This window comes from Podarcis muralis, chromosome 3 (genome assembly GCF_964188315.1).
Source record: "Podarcis muralis chromosome 3, rPodMur119.hap1.1, whole genome shotgun sequence".
Classification (NCBI taxonomy): Eukaryota; Metazoa; Chordata; class Lepidosauria; order Squamata; family Lacertidae; genus Podarcis; species Podarcis muralis.
Window position 1 is genome coordinate 96,684,455 of NC_135657.1, and position 13,989 is coordinate 96,698,443.

A 13,989-nucleotide genomic window follows, 5' to 3' on the forward strand; every position below is an offset into this window, starting at 1 on the left:
TGTTTAGGGTCGGGGGGAATGAACGAATTCCTATGCCCCACAAATAACCCAGAGATGCATTTTAAATAAAAGGACACATTCTACTCATGTAAAAACACCAGGCAGGCTCCACAAATAACCCAGAGATGCATTTTAAATAAAAGGACACATTCTACTCATGTAAAAACACCAGGCAGGCTCCACAAATAACCCAGAGATGCAATTTAAATAAAAGGACACATTCTATTCATGTAAAAACACGCTGATTCCTGGACTGTCTGCGGGCCAGATTGAGAAGGTGATTGGGCTGCATCCGACCCATGGGCCTTAGGTTGCCTACCCCTGCCTCAGATCAACAAGGTGCTATACCTTAAAGTATAAAATGCAGGTCTTGTTTGCAGGCTTAAAATATGAATAATCCAAGGTGGAAGCTGATTGCAAACGAGCAGTCAAGGGCAGTGGAAGGAGGTGGAAGTTACCGTATTTTTTGCTCTATAAGACGCACCAGACCACAAGACGCACCTAGTTTTTGGAGGATGAAAACAAGAAAAAAAATATTCTGAATCTCAGAAGCCAGAACAGCAAGAGGGATCACTGCGCAGTGAAAGCAGCAATCCCTCTTGCTGTTCTGGCTTCTGGGATAGCTGCACAGCCTGCATTCACTCCATAAGATGCACACACATTTCCCCTTACTTTTCAGGAGGGAAAAAGTGAGTCTTATAGAGCAAAAAATATAGTAAATCAAAGGTAGTCTATGTGGTGCTGTCTATGTGGTCATCTGTTCTAGCCAGCATTGTCCATGGTGAGGGATGATGGGAGCTGGAGTCCCAACAACATCCAGAAGCCAACAGGCTTGCTATTCCTGAGATAGAGCTAGGATAGGAAGCCTGTGCACACAACCCCCAGCATGGTTTGACAGCATCTCCATAATCAGTATCTATGGGTGGTGGGAATGGCTGTCCAACAAGATCTGGAGAATGCTCAAGTGAAGAAGCAAGCTTTAGCATGGTCTTAACCACAGCAAAGTCTTGTTTGTTTGTTTTGGCAAGGTCCTCAAAAATGGGTTTTGATCAATCCAAGTTGAGATGTGTCTAATAATGGCTCTGAGGACCAATAGTTTCTCATATGTCTAGGAGAAACTACTTTGGTAGCCTAGAGTGTAGGTACTCTTTACAAAATAAAAGGACATTGGGGCAAAGTTTTGGCATGGCTTGAGATGACTGGAGAGAAGGCAAGCCTGGACAACAAAGTGTACACTTGACTTGTTTTTATTTATGACACATTCCCTCCTTTATGTGGAATGTTGAAGATATGAGAACAAAAGCCTACATCATTGCATCTGTGTTTCTGCTGTTGAGTTGGTGGCCACATTTACAAGTCACAACCAGAAGCTTGGCTTCCTGTTACATCCAGACCTGGGATCCTCTGAAATAAGCCACAAATGCTAGCTACCTTTTAAAACCATGGTTGGTTTACGGAGTATGGCTTATTGGGAAGCAAGAAACCATGAACCCTAGTTTGGTTGCAACTAGAAGCAAAGCTTAACTGCGCCTTCCTGGTTTGTTTCTCTTGATTGTTCCAGGGCAGGAGCATAGTAGGAGTGATCAGGTAGCATGTATCACTCAAAAAGTAACGTGCAAGCTAAGAACCATGGTTTATCATGATGTATGAATGTCGTCGTGTTGTGTCTCTTGAGTCTATATAAATCTAACCTCTGGTGCATCTGGTGCAGTATTGTTTCTTGAGACTGGCTGTGGTTTCTATATGACAGACGGTTTTGAACCTTACAGTATACATAATATGCATGCAAACTCTGCTAGGTCTATCACAAAGCTGTGGGCCTTCCAATAGCAGGGATGATACTCATTTTCCTAGCAAATGAAGTCAGCTAGTCTGTACCATCTATAGAAGCAGTGGTTGAAAGACTGGGGTGCAGAAGGGTGGAAACTGGAGCGATTTTTTTCCACAGTAAATATATTAATGCACCCTTCTTAGGTGTTTTTTTTTTTTTTTTAACGTCTTCAGAGGTGTGCCCTCTGGACCTGGTACAATGAAGGCATGAGTGAACAGAGTTAGATGACTGATGTGCACATGACTTCCAGCAATTGTGCCAAAGTTCCTGCAGCAATAATGTCCATTTCCTACCATGTTTGGTAAGAAGAGAAAGAAGAAAAGAGATGCTCTTCCAGTGGCCTTGGAATAACCAGAGGACTGTGTGGGAGTAATTAACACATAAAGCCTGGGCTTGAACTGCTCTGGTAGGATGTTGTAGTTGCTCAGATCACAGTCAGTTAACGTTGGAGAATTTCCATCATTTCCAATGGGATTTCCCTACACTGAGAAGGGAAGATGCTGAAACCTCTCTTCCAGCCTGAGTTTTTCTTTTCTTTTAAAGCCCCTCTTATTCGCATGGGGATTAATTCCAGTCTTGGGACCACCCACAGGAGACAATATTTATTACATAATTTTTTATTATTTATTACATTTATTATTTACTACATTTGTATATTACCTTTATAGTCCAAGGATCTCAAGATGGCATACATGGTTTACAAGGCGGCGTAAACTACTTTAAAATAGCAGTTTGGGTAAGGAGGGGGATTTGAGCACCTTCCTATCGGTGCCTAACACTCTTTAAATAGCAGCCTAAGCCTACCCCATTTCCTTTATAGAGATTCTCTGGCAGACCAGATTCCGATGTATGAGCCAATGGCTCCAGATTAACCTAGCTGAAATGGGTTCCACTGATTTCAGTGGGTCCCAATATATCATATCTTTGAAATCAGTGGGAGCCACTCATGTCAATTGGACTTAAGTTCAGTTAACAGGGTTGACACTTTAAGTCATTATGTGAGTGGAATGACTTCTCCTGAACATTCTGCCCCCCAAATTTGCTCTTGGGGGTGAAGGAAACCCTGGAGCATATTTGCTGTGTGGTGTGTGTGTGTGTGTGTGTGTGTGTGTAGGAACATATGTGTGGTGGCGATAGGAGAGGAAGTTCCACTGCACAAACAGAAGTCGTTCCACTTGCACAATGACTTACTTGGAGCCAACCCACTGTCTCGTTTTGGTCCTAGGCTTCAGAGTCTTTTTCTGAAAAACCCCGTGCTGCAGGAGTCAAATGACTGGGGTTAGTTAAACAGGATGGCCTTAGTTGGGTGAAATTTCTTGTGGGCATCTGAATGAGGTGACTTCAGTCTGAAACAGAAGGCTGAGCTCAGTTAGGCCCCACTAGCCTGGCATTTCTTCTCTCTCCTCTGCGAAGCTAATCAAAGTTCTCAAGGACAAACTCATTAAAAAAAAAACCACCAGCAAATGGAAAGGCTTTTATGCTCACCTAGAATTGACCCTGGCTCAAGTCCCAATACACAGCTGGGAACAGTAGGAATAAAATAGTAACAGGGCATGTTTGACAATGCCACAACCTCGTCCCCCGGATCTGAATAGTTTTTACATTTCTTAGGAGCGGCAGCTGATTTATTTTATATGAAATCTATTTACATTAGGAATGTTAATTACTCTGCTATTGAGGTGGGGAAATGGAAAAAAATAAATCTTCCGTAGGGCTGTTTCGAGCTGAAGGGAATCAACCCATAGATCTTTATCAAACAATAGCTTGCTTCCTAATGGGAAGCGAAGGCTGATTTGTTTTCCTTCTTGTTTACAGCTGCCATATGCTGTACCGCCAAGTCATTATCATGAGTCTGTTGTTTACCTTAAACAGAGTGTACAGCAGGGGAAAGTGAGGAGGGTCGAGGTCCTTGAGCAGCAGGGGGCAGATAAAGAAAATCGGAGATCAGTAGAAGGTCTTTGTTTAACTTTTCTTGTTGTTGTTCACAGAAAATGGGTCACAAGGTAATGTTTTCTCTCTGGGTTTATATGGTCATTTCCCTTCCCTCTGCAAACTGTCCCTGGGTACACGATCATGTAGTGAATTTCCCCACATCTCACCAAGCTATATTATACTGCTGTGGTTTTTTGTGGGGGGGAATCAGACAGCTCTAAAAAGTGCTGGTTCAATTGTTCAAACACTTTTCAAAAGGGAGTTTGCATGCAAAGGAGGGGAAAATAGGGTTGGTTATAACATACACAGTACAAAATACCATTGTGAAATCTTTCTGGAGATCATTTAAAGAGGGTTTCTTTCTCAAGAAGCATTTTTAGGGCATTCTGATGTCTTTTGAGATACACCGAATAGCCGAGGGCTGCAGTTTAATCCATAATGGTTGGTCAAAGAGCAGTTCGGTTTAGCAACACCCCAAGCAGAAACAAGTGTAGCACCTTTGTGATTGGCATCTTCCTGCAGTGCCAAGGAAATGTTCCTGCAAAGAAACCCGGTGGCAAAAGGCTGTGTGCATGATATACCTTTAAAGTATGCTAGAAGGACATTTCCCACCTCAAATAATTATCTGCGTATTGTAGGTTGTTAAGGGTTGCTTGGAATTGGAATTCTGAAGGGTTAACTACAGTGCCCAGAACTCTTTGAGGGAAAGAATGTACTTTGAATGTGTGTATGCAGCTCTGGTTTGTAGTTTTGTGCACATGGGTACAGTAGCCAGCATTGCTTATTTTAAGGCAAATAATTTCATTATAAGGGCCTCAGTGGCTGCCACACCAGCTCTGTGTCTTTGATTTCCTTGTTTTTTATAGAGTCCAGGCGATGAAGAAATTGTCAAATTGTCGCAATCCTGTGTTTTTATTTGTCATCCTAGGTATTTTCCAGGCCTGTTCATGTTGACTCTTTTGGCGGGCGGGACATTATACTTTTGCAAACAATTGTAGCACCAGCTTGTCTGTTGTGGAAAATCTCTCTTTCTCAAAAAGGAAGCAGTAAAACAGGCAGGAACTGCAACATTAAGCTTTTAGTTAAATATTGGAATGGGCAGGGAGTCAACATTTTGGGTGGATTTCAGTGCTGCCCATGTTTGAGTTCGAGGCAATGGGACTTTTCCTTTCTCTCGTTCATCTGCAATCCCATGTGCACCACAAATATTTGCTCTGGAAGTTTGGGAGATGCTTGCCTTGAGATAATGGATCTGTCAGCCTTTAAGGTGCCACAGATCTCTATTTGCATACATAGTCATGAAGCAACCATCAGTCCCTGGTTTATTTTCGATATTTATGCAAACCCCCATAGTGGTGACTCCAGAGCAGGTATCAGACAAGCTGCCCAGTAGCTATTGCATTGTACAAAAGAACAAAGTAGCCAGGGATAACATCGCAGCTCCCTGGTGGGGATTTCTGACTTCTAATGCTCAGGGAAGCAAAACCCTTCACAATATGGCTGGCTGAGATAAATGGCCACTGGCTGCTATGTGCAAAGGGGAGGCATAACCACACTGCGCCTTGACCAGTATTTACATAAAGATTCCCATCAAAGCCAAACAAGAAATAAATACCACCAGCAAGGTTTTCCGCCCTTCTTGAACAGAGACAGATACCAGAGAAAGTTATGCAGGCCATCTTTTAGAACTGATAAATGTTTTTAATCATATTTTTTAAAGCTGAGAGCTGTGAGCTATGTGACCCTGCGCCGTAAGCAGGGTACAGCTATGGACCCCAGTTGGACTTCTTGTACTGAACCTCTTCCTGTTCACATCACCAGAGGCTGTTCTCTTATTTGTGCCAATATGAATGGGGAGAGAGTATTTTTCAGGGTGGCACCTTCTGCAGTGCTTTTGCTAGGGAGAATTTGTTCGGTGCTTTTCTTGATGTGATTTCAACATCGGACAAATACCTTTCCCCCCAGTCTTTTTAATCTTGTAAGCGGAAGAGGGTAGCGTATTTTATTGTGCCTTTATCTACCATGTCTTACAGCTATTTTCAAATTAGTGTGGTTTATTGTGTTTGTTATGTGTATCATTTTTTTCATGTAAGTGAAAGGCTGAAGGCAAAGAATAAATGTAGAAAATAAGCAGCAAGTGATCTGTAGTTTTCTTCCAAAATGCTCTGTTAAACTAATCCGCATTTGCCAGAGGTGATTTAAAAGCCCATGGCTTACTCAAACACTTATGCATTGTTGCAGCTGAGTATTTGACATTGGAGTACCTAAACCTATGGTAACCACAGGGGAAGTAATACCCTGGACCTTTGTTCTTTTTGCAGATGTGGAAACTCTAGGACCATGAAACTGACTTCTATAGCTCTATTGTGAAATCAAACAAATTGACCAATGGCACTTTGAGAAGTATGGCAGTCAGATGGGTGGGCAGGATCTCAGTGACTAATACAGACAGGTTTTCCTGTCTTAAGAGAAATAGATTTAATTGAAATAATTCAACAGCTTGGTTTCAACTTTTTTTTTTAATTCATCTGTGAAAATACTATATTTGAAGTGAAACTAATAAAATACCAGAGAAACTGTGAGCATTGTGACTTGTTACAGCCACATAAAGCGTTTTCACCTTCATGGAGTTCAAGCCAAGATTTATGCTTATGTGCAGCGAAAAGGCAATATAAACATTTAAATCATTACATATGTGCAATCTTGGAATACAATCGTAATGGTGTCTTTAAAACCAGTGGACATAAAATCAAATGTTTACAAAGCAAAGAAGGATATATGCCTTTTTTTAAAAAGGGAAGGTCCACAAACATCTACATCGTGGATATTTTAAAAGAATTGAAAGAATAAAAATTTGCCCAACACATAAAATACCACAAAAGAGTAATCTCATTTCAAACAAATAATCCTACAAAAGCACAACCATAAATTACATTAAAATTTAACCACTGCTCTTAAAATTAAAGAATGATGCTTTAGGAAAATATGAGCATGATCCAGCCAAACTGAAGGACACTTGCATCTCACTGATTTCAATGAGAGAGAAACACATTAAATAGCATGGAAATCAATGAGGTATGAAAGTGCAGAACTTTTGTTGAATTGTGTCCCATTTTTACAAAAATCTCCCCTAGCTTAAAAATCAGATGAAACTTTATGTATCTCAGATTCCCGCTTGAGGCCTGATCCTGTGGGCCTGCCACCCACCTCCAGAGCACACAGACCAAGAAGGAAACATCTCCCCTCACATCAGTGCTTGGGACAGGATCAAGCTCAGCAGCAGGCTGCTAGTGCTTCCTTCAGAGCTCCTGCTGTTCATGGCAGCATAGGTTGTGGTGGGAAGGTAGAAAAGCAGGGCTAGGCACGCCTTGTAGTGTGCTGGCCTTGTAGAAGCTAAAGCAAAGGCTTGCCTGTCATGTGACTGAGAGGAGCAACGGGAACTGTTTTCTGAGAAGTGGGTCAGAATCTGTGCATAAGCTCGCACTGCGTCAGCACAAATGAGACTATTTAACAGCTTAAGCCAACACACAGGCTCTAGAGTGATGGATGTTTCTTTGTCTTCATTGGTATCTAAATGCAGCACAAATGTGTGAACATTTCTTTCACGTGGAATCAAGCCGTAGCATCACAAACATGTCATCAAGGTAAAGTACAGGCACTTGACAGTATAATGTGCAAGGCATAACCCCTACCTATCACAGTATAAGGAAGCTTCCACAGGTGGTGAACACTGAGCTTCTAACCACATTTGCCCCATCGTTCCTGGGGTTTTTCCCCAAGACAGAGCTCAGTGCCAACATCCCACAATTCAGCTCCTGCTGTATGAAGGCCCTCCAAAGGACTGTAAACTATAGAAATCTTTGCATAAAGAAAATGGCTATATTCTGCAATTATATCTAAGACATAAAATTCAGAACATGGTCTAGCCAAAGTTAAGCAGTGTTAAGTCTTACTTATTTCTATGTGTGAAAGTTAAACATGCATTTCACTTTTCCATTCAACCGAATGAGACTTACAAGCGTCAGCTTTGACTGGTTTGCATCCTCTGCTTTTAACTTGCCTAAACAAATCTGCATTTTTCAATACAGGTTCAGTTTGTGTGACAGCTGAAAATACCAACCCTACAAAGCACAATATTGTATTGCCATAGCAAGCGGGTACAGTTTGGTGTTGGAAAGGATACAAACTTTTTGTGGCCTCCTGCCAAAATAGCACAAATGCTATTGGCTTCAAATACATTTCGGGGGGGGGGGAGGGAGCAAGAAGAGTTGGACTAATAGTGCAATTCCAAGCTGCAGGCTACTTGAACAGAACAGGAGGACAGCTCTTGTTCCACAAGCACTCTCTAGCTGTGACAGAGGAGTCCACAGAATCCTGCAACCTGCACAAGAGTACTGTAAAATCTTTGGTTTGTATCCACCAGTGACAGAAACTTTACCATCAGCTGTTGTCACTGGGTGACAACTTTTTATGTGGAATGGGCTATTAAATTATGAAAACATAAAATGGATAGTCTGCATAGTTATAAAACATTTCATTTTGTTTAAAAATTGCTGATCTCACTGGAAGCAAGTCTTGAATTTTTTAAAGGTGTCCATATTGCTGAATAAGGTACAAGCTGGGGTACATAGGCTCAGCATCAGTATCAAGTAAAGATTCATAATTTGGGACAAATAGTTAAGTCTAGCATCTTGGATTGATATTTGTTTTACAGAGTATTAAACAAGTGTCCATAAGGAACAAGGAAGTAATTAAAAGGTTTGAGCATTTATGGTGCAGTATTATAGAACAAGGCACTTTTAACATGTTTTTTTTCATATTCAGATCAGTAATAGTGGCAGCTAGACAAACAGATGGCTCTCTGGTGACTCCTGTCTACTATTTTTCCTCTTTTACTGACAATTTGCTACTTTCATCCAAGTAGTGTCAGGGTTAAGACTTCCTTTTGCAAGAACTGAAGAATTCATTCTGAGCCAGTTCATTCTGAGCCAGTTAGATCTCCAGCCATTGAAGGAAGTTGTACGCAGAGCCAAGTCATAAGAAATGAAAGTTGTGGTGCTCGGTTATTCTGACCATTAACAATTTGTTTTCTATGCAGCAAAGATTATCTTGTGTCATATAGCTAAATGTTAGAATTTGGCTATCACAGATGCAAAAATGGCACACATGTAACACACATGTGTATATCTTATGTTATGGTTGAAAGGAGACGTTAAATTGATGTATTGGACTTCTTCTGTCACAGTGGTGTGAGTACACTGAATTACAGTGCCTTTATGTCACTCCAATCTCATAAATTGGACAATTTTAAATAAAATGGATAGGTAAAAGTACTCGGAGGGGTGAGATACCCTAAACTTTACCTATAGTACATTTCCAACTTCCCATGTGCACTATAATGCATAGCTCTTTGTTATTAATAAAAAAGTAGCAGCAACCAGTAAGACTAAACCTCACAACAGCAAATACACATACTTAAATAACCCTTGTACATAGCAGAGACAGAGCATTTACTACCGTCATTCTGTAAATGCCAAGAGAACATCAAACACGTCCTGCAAAAGAGCAACATGGAATTATAGTTTGAGGGAATGGGGACAGAAGGAAAAAAGCAATGATAACCCTTCAAACAGATAGTTTTCTGACAATCGGGCCTGATTCCTACATTTCCTAAATGATATAGTAGATGCTGACAACACTCATAGTCATAAGGGTAGGCTCCCTACGGCATTGGTAATGCACACAGAGACCCATTTCAGACTGTACTAGTATAGAAAGCACCTGTGTGACCTAGGTTATAGAGGCGATGGGCCCTTTTGTATGTTGTTACTGCAATGTGAAGCCCAAGCATATAAAAGCTACTTTTGTTGCCTGCTACAGCACTTAGGGAATACATAAATCAGATCTTAGCAGTCACCTCATTCATCTGTGTTTATGTGGTTTGGGATGATTGCAAACCTGTTTTAGCCGTATTATTGATTAATCAACATAATACACGGAAGCCTGAAATTCATCAGCGAAGATTTTGTAACGGAAGAAGAAAGACGTATGTGTGGGGTTCTTACAAGTCATGTGCAATTCAGGACTTTAGGGGAAATGCAGGATCTTCGGCGTTCCAGCCTGAGAATCATGTGTTCATGTTCAGGACAATGAAAGCAATGTATCAAGCTGAAACAATGCAGTGCCAAACGGCAAATCAGCACTTTTACACAACAGGGTCAGCATTCAAAATATAGATCTTTGATGTCTGAAAACTAGGAAAGAGAGAACTTCAAACTAGAGAAGTTCTTATGTAAGGCAGTCAAATATTCAACCAGTGTATACATTCATTAAATTGTGGGGGTTTTGTTTTGTTTTTTAAAAAAGCGAGCCAAGGTGCTATAGCATATGTGTGAAATATAGGCACAAAGTAGGTGCTCGACTTCATTCAATAGGGAAAACGGAAGAACTAAGAAACTTAGGGTAAGGTGAGCAGATGGTTGGACAATTGGAATACTCTTCTGTAAAGGTGCAATATTAAGCAGTTTTGATTTTGGTTTGAAGATATACATAACCATGTCGCTTATCATCACTTATAGAACATTTCACATTTTGTATGTCATTCTAGTTCTTCCCAGTTATCAGTAAGGTTGCCTTTGCTTTGTCGCCTTATGCTAACCAACCTTCCAGCTGATCTGATGCTCCATCTTGACGTATTTCCTGAGCTTGCCAGGTTGGTGTATTTTGTGGAGCCTTTGGTTTCGTCTTCCCAACCTGACCAAGATGGATAGTCACTCAGAGTACTTCCTGCGTCGCTGAGGTTATCACTGGCAGGGATCTGTGGTGGCTCCCATCCTTCAATTTCATCTGGCTTCCTGGACTGGATGTTCTGTTTTATCACCAAACTGTCCCAAAATCCAGCTTTCTTTTCGGATTTCACATCCTCTTTTAATTTTAAGCTTGTTCTAGGGAAAAATAAAAAATTGTTCTTATTGGAACACATTTCAGGGGAAGAAAGTTTGACATATTTACTTTTAAGACAGAGGAAGACCAGAACAATTTTGTCGTTATCCTTGTATAACTGATCAGGTCTCACTAGAAATGTATTTTTATTTAAACATTTTACATTTCTACTCTAGAAAAATGGCTAAACAGAGAATAAAATAATACAGAATTTATCAGAACGGAATACATTATGATGTATAAAACTTGTATCCTACCCTTTCTCCCAAAGGAGAAAGAGAAGCTGTAGATTCCTATGTGCAACCAGCATAAGTTTCACAAGGAATAGTGTTGATGATCTGTGTGTGAAAGGTAAGGTAGGCAATGCACATGTGTCTGTCATTTTGGGCTTATCTGCTCCTCTATTTGATACCATAATGAGCATATTGTTTCAATTGAAACTTATAGAATTTGCATCAGATGGTTGAAAGACAAAGACTGACTTGTGCTGATGGCCCTCAAAGAAGATTATATACTTTCCTTCCACTCAACTGTCTTTAAAAAATCCGACTGCACTTCAGTAGATTGTCTACAATAACTGCTTTTTCTGCCCCATGTGGATCCTTAATTTAAACAGAATCTTACAAGCTGAAAAATAATATAAATGTGATGTAAGAACTGTCTTGCCTTCTAAAATTTAAATTGTTTTTTTTACCTGATTATCTTGATTCTATCCTTAACACCTCTAGCAGCCTTGGTACTTCCATAATTTACTCCATATTTATATCACTTCCCACTCCCCATTATACATACCCTTTAGATTTTGGAGATTTACATCCTGTAAGTAACTGTTGTTCATCATCCTTATTAAATATGGATGTTACTTCCTTCCAACCTCGAAAACCTGCTCCTTGAACCTAAAAATGAGAGTTTTACAAATTAATTTAATGTATACAAAATATAAGGTAGGTAAAGGTAAAATTTAATGTATGCAAACTATAAGGTAGGTAAAGGTAAAATTTAAGGTATGCAAAATATAAGGTAGGTAAAGGACCCCTGGACAGTTAAGTCCAGTCAAAGGCAACTATGGGGTGCGGTGCTCATCTCACTTAAGGCTGAGGGAGCTGGCGTTTGTCTGCAGACAGCTTTCTGGGTTATGTGGCCAACATGACTAAACCGCTTCTGGCACAATGGAACACCGTGACGGAAGCCAGAGCGCATGGAAATGCCATTTACAAAATACAACACCGCTGTAGAAAATGGCACATTAAACCATAGTTAAAAACAAATTATGGTTTAATGCATACGTACAGTATACTAGTACGTGCTGCTGAAAAGTTTTTGCTTCATTCCTCCCACAATCCTGGCAGAACGATAATGTCAGCATGTTAGATCTCTAAAGTAACTTTGCATTAAAACTGAACAACTGCCAAACATGAACCCTCATTAGGATTCCTGCTCTCAAAGGGGATTTTTGTCTATTCTCTCTGCTCCACCAATTGTGACCCAGGGAGAATGCAAGAGAGCCTTGGCTACTAACTCCAGTGATGGGACTTTGAAATGTTAAAAATGCGTGTTTAACTCTCCAACACTAATCAGGAATTAGCTATGAATATTTTTGATTCATTTCTTTGCCTTCAATAATTATGTCTTCATTTTGATCCATAATATGGATATTTAAATGCATAGTTCCAAAATCCACTTTAGGTTAATACACGTATCAGACCAACCAAGATGTCACAGAATAATGTAGACGTTTTTGAGTTCTTGATAACTCTTTATCGGGATAGCTGGCAAAATAAAGCAGGGAAGGGGAGGGAGAAAACCTCTGGTGTTAAAAGCATGGAGGCTGCATTTAGTTGCAGTCTTAAAATGGAAGGTGGGAGGTAGGAGACATTTAAATTAGGCTCTTCTAGTTGGTATGTAGGTTTCAGGTTGCACCTATGACTGCTGGAATGAAGAAATTACATCAGCTGCTCCTCCATTTTTTAAAGTAAAAAAAATAAAAACCCACCTGTTAACCAAATGTTTAAAAGTTTCTTACTGAGTTAAAGCCTATTGCCACTCATTTGCTAATCTGTTCACCGATATTATCAGGTTGAAAGTGTTGTTATAAAAGAAGGCTATAAACTGCTGCGTACTGTAATGAAACCAAGGAATTCTCAATTGTCTTTAGAGCTGATCACCTTTGCTGATAAGAGTACTCACTTGAGGTAGTGGAAATTACCAGATTATTTTACAATAGGGAAGCTTTTACAGTGGGATAGGTTCCTTTTTTGTTTGTTCGAGAAGACAGTATGACAGAGGAGCCTGAGAGAATAGCCATTCCAGATTCCCAGTTGTCTTTTTTTTTAAAAAAAATAAAAAATAGGAAGTCTCTAGCCCTTGTAGAACCCAAGGTGCAAAGCAAAATGGGCCTAACCTGTTCGTGAGTTTTGAGAGAAATCAGCTGGCTCCCACATTTTAGTCTTTATAGCCAATGAATAGTCACAGCAATCACTGATATTTGGAGAAATATTGTGGCACATTTCAAAAATGCTACCACCCTGTATGGAGCACTGAGATCTTCTTGCTTGCCCTGATTATGGCTAGAGTATGAAAGCATCTTTTCACCATACTTGGTTTACCTTGCAACATAGCCTCCTGGAGTATTTCATACAAAACAAGGCCAGCTAGGGCTCTTGATGCATGCCTTAAATTAACTACAGAATCCATTCTAGCTATTCTGCAATCCATTCCATGCAGTGGCATGAATTTTCTAGAGGGGAACCACTTGGTTCTGTTCACCCCTACTTGGCTGATGACATAAAACATCAAATTTGTTGCCTTTGTGGCTAAGGTTACTGAATGCACACTGAAATTCACCTCAAGCTTGGTTGCCTTCTACACTGAGGCAAATGGGGCATACCAAGAGGTTCCTCTGCTGTGAACTATTAACAGGAAGCAACCAATTGGGTGTGCAACCAAACCGTGTGTGTGGTATGCTGCTGTGCAGGATTTAAGAACCTCCATTCTACCAGCATTCTTTGTCCACTAAGTACACTCAGTCTTTATTGGTCTGCTTAGCTTGGGGGGTGGGCGTGTTCTAAAGATATTTTGTACTTCCGCAAACCTCAAGGTTCCCCCATGCTTGCTGATACCTCACTCTAGCATATAGATTGTGCTGTTTTAAACATGTTGCCATGTGGAGTGCTCCTTCTACTGTTCCAAGTCAGCCGTCCATACTCCCATTCCACTCTCCTGTCACCTGTCCTTGCCAAAGGGTCAACATCCATGGCCACTTTTAGGAACTGCTGAGCACTGCT

At 40.4% G+C, this 13,989-nt stretch overlaps 1 protein-coding gene across 2 annotated transcripts in view; it reads right to left on the reverse strand.

Moving 5' to 3' along the window:
* Positions 1–6,263: 6,263 nt before the first annotated feature.
* TDRP (testis development related protein) overlaps positions 6,264–13,989 on the reverse strand; it is a 32,105-nt gene continuing 24,379 nt past the window's right edge. For both annotated transcript variants that reach the window (XM_028722401.2, XM_028722402.2), the window contains exons 3-4: positions 11,498–11,601; positions 6,264–10,707 (exon numbers count right to left, since the gene is read on the reverse strand). In XM_028722401.2, coding sequence (XP_028578234.1) covers positions 10,362–10,707; positions 11,498–11,601 — 450 coding nt within the window. In that variant the 3' untranslated portion in view covers positions 6,264–10,361. The remainder of the gene's footprint in view (positions 10,708–11,497; positions 11,602–13,989) is intronic.